Below are 6,198 nucleotides of genomic sequence, written 5' to 3' on the forward strand. Positions count from 1 at the left end.
GAAAATAGCTTGTTGAAGCCACAGCTGCTCCTTGTGCCTTGTTGCAGGTTTGGTATGAAATTTGGAAAGAACTTTCAAAACAAAACAAAACAAAACAAAACAGATACAAGGCAGAGCTCCTGGCTTCAGATTTCCTCGACGAGAATCACTCCACAGTACCGGTTGCCAAACGGTTTAAAAAAAAAAAGAGCTCCATCAAAGAATCCGACAGAATCGATCTCACTTTTGCACTGCGTCCTGGTAGCGAAAAAACCTGCTCCCCGCACTCCCACGCCCGCTCCACAGTCCCCACCATTCGCGTCATGAAACTCCCCGTCAAGTTCGTCAAATTTACCCACCATTGCCACTGATATATAACAAAAAAAAATATATCCCCTCTCCTCTCCCTCTCCCTCTCCCATCCGTTCCCCAACCCAGCTGCCGCCAGCCCACTAGCGCGCACGAGCTCCGCGGTTCAGCGATGGCGCGGCCCCCGCCCTACGCCGCCTGGGCCCGCGTCGGCATCATCGGAGACTGCCCTGTCCTGCTCGCCGGAAGGAGCTCCCGGTCCCTGCTCACCTGAAGGCCGGCCTCGCCGCCAGCGAGGAACCCGTCCGTGCAGTAGGCGTCGTCGGCCAGGATCCCATCCTTCTGCTCCCCCGCAACGAACGCCGCCCTGCCGGCTCCATTGGTCCCTGCAGTCGGCGCCAGCGACTTGCATCCCGGCTAGGCACTCCCCCCGAGCCGAAGGTGAGGGCCCTGCTCTCCCCTTTTTCCCCGTCAGATCTAAACTTTTTTTAGTGGTGGATTGAGAGTGTATGTACCGGTAGATTATCATGTATAGGAGGACACCCCGCTCTCCCCTCCCCCCGTCGGATCTGCAGTTTTTGCATTTTTTTTGATACACTGAGACACATATACAAGTGACGTGTACTCGGGTGGATGGGTGAGTTTGCTGTTATTGGTTGCAATAATTTTTAGGGGATTACAGAACAGTTTTGGGGGTTGCACTCAATTTGCTGGTGTTGATTTGTTTGACCTATGTGAATCTTCTAATTTTCTACTCCTATGAAAGAACCACTACTGCTTGATAAACATCCATTTTATATTAGATTGAACTTATCATTATACTAGACTTGTGCCGGTGCGTTACTACGGGGAGCTAATCTTTTTTAATACAATAAGAGGAGAATGACAATTGACAAGCACCACTTGTGTCCATATAACTGTTAATTGGATTCACATTATTCAATCAAAATAAAAGGTCACTGGTCCACATGTGCCACACAAAATAACAGGTCATTGGTTCACAAACCAAGCAAAATAACACTGAGGTACACTGCAATAATTACCTTTATTAGATCAAGCAATGACAGATTTGTTAATTATCAAAGCAAAACTAATGGATAATGACAATTGACAAGCATCACTTGTGTCCATATAACTGTTAATTGGATTCACATTATTCAAGCAAAATAACAGGTGACCGGTCCACATGTGCCACGCAAAATAACAGTTCATTGGTTCACAAACCAAGCAAAATAACACTGAGGGGCACCACATAATCACCTTTTGTTAGATCAAGCAATGTCAAATTTGTTAATTCTCAAGGGAAAACTAATGGATCATTTGTCTACATCCATTCTCACAAGTTGCCTGTGCAAACTGTCAACAAAGCATCTCAAAATTTGCACGTGTAGTCAAATGGAACTATTGTAGCCTAATATGATGGATGAGCTGGTACCGTTGCAACAATCTCCAAGTTGCAGGAGTCTCTGCAATAGCACAGAGTAATTAGAATTGTGAGTAGACAATGCACAAAGTAACTAGAATTGTGAGAAAACAATCTCAGGGTTGCAGGAGCCAGCTTTACGATTTGTTTGGGTGCCATTTACTTTGCTAATATCCATTTATTAGTTTTATTATGGGATTAGTTTTCCAAGTAGTTGTATTGTACTTGTATCTGTTTATATACCCTGGTTTGTCAATGGGTATGATGATGGATTGTGATTGTGTTTGTTGCAGGTCAAGGACTTGCCAAGGCTGTATTGGACTCACAATAATCTCACTGTCATGGATGTGACGCCCTTGTGGAACCACTCATCCGATGCTCTGTTATATGCTCACCATCCTTCTCACATGGTGAGCAGTTTAGAAAGAGAGAAAGCGGTTCATTTAGTTATTTATTTATTATTACCCAAGTGTTCCAAACAGATGAGATTTTGCTATTGCAGGTGGATTTGAATAAATCACAGAATCCAGATGGTTTTAGCCATTGTCATGAGCTAGGCAGGAAGGCCCCTCATTTCCTCATCAATGGGGTCTCATGGGGGAATTTGGATGCCAAGGGCTCGATTCCGAGGAAGCAAGTGTTCCAAACAGATGAGGTTTTGCTATCGCAGGTGGATTTGAATAAAACACAGAATCCAGATGGTTTTAGCCATTGTCATGAGCTAGGCAGGCAGGCCCCTCATTTCCTCGTCAATGGGGTCTCATGGGGGAATTTGGATGCCAAGGGGTCAATTCCGAGGAAGCCTGACTCTTGCAGTGTACAGGGAAAGTCTGGTTGCCACTATATCATTGATTTAGAGAAACCAGCCACATTGGATTGCGGTGTACAGGGAAAGTCTGGTTGCCACTATATCATTGATTTAGAGAAACCAGCCACATTGGATTGCAGTGTACAGGGAAAGTCTGGTTGCCAGTATATCATTGATTTAGAGAAACCAGCCACATTGGATGATGAGGATGCAGACTATGCTAACCACAATGGTGGTCTTTCAGATAATTCACAGTGTGTTCCACTGGATAGCTCTTCGGTGATGCGTGGTTGCTTATGCACAGATCAAAGCGCCCCTTATGTTACTTCTGGTTAGTTCATCAAAATTCATCCTTATCTTTGCCCTGGTTAGAGTATCATACTTCATATATCTCCGGAAATTCCAAATGCTGTTGCAAATTGCAATGGTACTACTAGAATTCGCATGTGTATCGATCAATGCACAGCAAAGCAATTTTCTCTTAATACTATAGATAGACTACTTCTTTTCAAAGAATAACACACAACAAAACCTTAATATGGAAAGGCTCTACATATGTGTATATGGTTAGGTTACAGTCTTGTTAGGACTTGAATTGAAATTGGGATAGGTGGTTATGGATAAAGTTTAGGCCATGCTTTGTATCCACCCATAAATATGAAAGCGCTACTGTTGTAACCCTGAGATGATCTGATGGCTGGTTTGTGCGACGGCGGCATCTTGATGCAGCTGGAGCTGCTGTTTATTGGGGGAGAAAATTTTGTATTTGGGGAGGAGCTCTGATAGACATTGCCCTGGGATTTAGGCCACATGGCTGAATGTTAGGATATATCATACACGGTGGTTATTGCGTGTAAGGCCTCATGGCGTGCATATTTGCCAAGGTGGAGCTGTTAGATTTGTGCTGAATATGTGTATGGTTAGTTACAACAGGACAGCCCATAAATATTAGGGCACCACCTTGGCACCTTTATAACTGTGATACAACTTGGTGGCTAGTTTAGATGGCTGCTCTGGTCTGACAGCATCCTAATGCCGGTGTAGCTGCTGATTACAGATTTATAGGGAAAGGGCGCCCATAGTCATTGCGCCACAGATGTAGGCCGCAAGGCTGAGCCTTATTAACAATTTTTGTGCCTCAGTGTTGTTTGTTGTGTGCTTCTTTGATCTATGCCACTTGTGATCTTTTGCGCTTTCACATCAATTGATTTGATGCCGTCAGCGTGCTGCATCGATGATTTTCTAACAGAATTCATATCTGAATGCTCTTGCAATGGTACCACTAAAAGGGCTCTGCCTTCAATTTCTGAGCTCTTAATAAGTTATCCTGTGCTGTTAGTCAAACTGATTGCTGCAAGAATATCTTTTTGTGCTACACTTACATCTACTTCTTGTGCACTCTGTGTTGTTTATTGCACACTTGATTAGTGTAAGATTCTCATGAGGTATTTGATTGACTCTTCCAATCTTCTATATGCAGGTTCAGTTGGTTCCAGTGATACTCCAGACAGTCATTCACCTGCCATAACAAAGAATACAGCATCTGGACGCATGTTTATCGATCTGAATGTAGCCCAGGAGGATGATTTTAATTTTTGCCCTGATCCCTCCAAATTGGTGTGTTCTACTTCAACTAGTTCTGCTACAAGACAGTCTGGAGGTTTTTGCAACAATTCGAGCAAAGGATCCTCCGGAACAGTCGCCACGACTATCACTGTTCCAGATAGTTCAAGGGAAGTGTTGGCTGCAGGTGTATTTCGTGATTTCCAGAGCCACAAGCCTTTCTTTATGGAAACATCAACTCCACTTCCCAGAAAAAATACCCATCATCAGATGATTTCCAGATTGGAGTCTCAGGGTTGTATGGAAATGGAAGTACCACGGAAAGAACTTTCAGTTCGTTCCAGCGGTGAAAATAATTCTTATTCAGGTTTAACTAAACTGGGAGGCAGCCAAGTCACAAATTTAATGGGACAAGTACAAGCAGCTGTTGTTGTTGTACATAGGGATAACCAAGAGGAAACTATAACAGTAATATCTGATCACAAAGTGGAAGGCTTTGACCTAAATGTAGCAGTTGAGAGCACTGATTTTCCAGCAAATTTTGAAAGCAGTTATTTAAGGCAACATGTAAATAATGATGGCAGACATTGTTTGGCTCAGAATGAGGCTCAGCAAAATATTGCTCCCATTGAATGTCCAATTGTTAGAAACCAGAACATGGCTGTTAAGAGCACGGATGGTGAGGATGTACAGAGTCCAATTTCTGGAATTGCAATTAACAGGTCTGTTGTGATCCCGGAAACTCCTCAAGGTCGTGACTATCAATGTCCACGATCGAGATCGTCATGTAATGCAGCATCAGTTGCGCCTGAAGCTGTCAGCTTTGATGAAATGGAGATGGGAGAGGACGAAAAAAGTGCTGCTACAGCAGCTGAGACACTTGTTTCCATGTTTGCGAGCAACTCTGCATGGTTGACAGATGGCCCTGGAAGCAATGGTGAAACATACGCTGAGGATGCAACACAGGAACCTGCACCTTCATTGAATTCTTTTGAGGAAAGCATACTGAGCCTAGAGGAGATGAAAGATGATGGGGAATCGGTCCCAGTGAGAGCACCCGACAATGATGGGCCTTCGTGTGGGATTAAGCTGAAGAGAGGGAGGGGGTTGAGAGATTTCCAGAGGGAAATATTGCCTGGGCTTGTGTCCCTGGCGAGGCATGAGATATGTGATGACTTGCACTCCATAGGATACGAAATCAGGAAAACTCGGTCACGGAGAAGCCCTGGTGATGAGGGTAGTCCACCAACACGAATACGACTGCCTAGGCGTTGTTCTACCGCATGGAACCGATGAACGAGAAGTCCTCGACGTCACACTGTGACATCATCTCACAGCATGCAGCGGCAAGCAGCAGGAAAAGCAGAGTTAGCTTTGAAGGACGCCGAATCTAACTGGCTTTGTCACGAGGTGCGCTGAGCATGCATTGCCGGGAATGAAACCCGTTGTATCAATAGCCATTTGATTGGAGAGATTTGTTTCAATTGTAATCTGCAACTGCGGCCAAAGGCAAATCGTCGCGATAGATGTAATTGTGCTTTAGGAGGTGCATATCTGAGTGTTAGCGACTGGTGGTAAAGCTAATCTCCTTTTGTCTTATCTTTGCCGCTGGATCTTGTACTATACGTAGCTTCCTGCCTGGCGGGATGATGAATGGGCTAGCTCCATAGAATTGAATTGAATGGAATGGAATAAAAGGTTGGCTGTGTGTTCTTGTTGCACTTTTCACTGCAGATAGAGCTGCCTGTGGTCTATTTGTCATTGAGCCATTGAGGTGGCTGCTGATCGCTATACGGCGTGTGCAAATATATGCCTGGGCGTGTCCAGACCATGAGCCGGAAGGGCTATCGACAGAAGTTACCAGCAAGGTCAGATCATATGGGCCTGTTCGGCGGCCGGTTTTTACAGCCAACAGCTGGCTCTCACAAAATTGCTGTGCTGACACTGCGTTTACAAGCAGCATAGGAGTATGATGTGGCGCGTTAGTAAAACTAGGACAGTAGGCGCGCTCTGCCATCCTTTTTTTTTTGATCGGCTGCCACGCCTGTTTTAGCTCTGTGTTGATGTGTATTATATCTTGTCCACCCTGCATCTCTGCAACTGAATTATATCTTGT

The 6,198-nt window shown here is 44.7% G+C and overlaps 1 protein-coding gene across 2 annotated transcripts; it reads left to right on the plus strand.

Annotated features, from left to right (window-relative positions):
- The first annotated feature begins 391 nt into the window (after nucleotides 1-391).
- Nucleotides 392-5,803, plus strand: LOC136481418 (uncharacterized). Of its 2 annotated transcripts, XM_066478766.1 has the most exons (5): nucleotides 392-729; nucleotides 2,005-2,121; nucleotides 2,214-2,850; nucleotides 4,000-4,482; nucleotides 4,774-5,803. In XM_066478766.1, the coding sequence occupies exons 2-5, from the start codon at nucleotides 2,053-2,055 to the stop codon at nucleotides 5,376-5,378; spliced, it is 1,794 nt and encodes a 597-aa protein (XP_066334863.1). In that variant the 5' UTR covers nucleotides 392-729; nucleotides 2,005-2,052; the 3' UTR covers nucleotides 5,379-5,803. The 2 variants fall into 2 exon arrangements, with proteins under 2 accessions (XP_066334863.1, XP_066334862.1); XM_066478765.1 differs by having other exon boundaries at nucleotides 4,000-5,803.
- The last annotated feature ends 395 nt before the right edge of the window (nucleotides 5,804-6,198 follow it).

Source organism: Miscanthus floridulus, chromosome 9 (assembly GCF_019320115.1).
Source record: "Miscanthus floridulus cultivar M001 chromosome 9, ASM1932011v1, whole genome shotgun sequence".
In the NCBI taxonomy this organism is placed as follows: Eukaryota; Viridiplantae; Streptophyta; class Magnoliopsida; order Poales; family Poaceae; genus Miscanthus; species Miscanthus floridulus.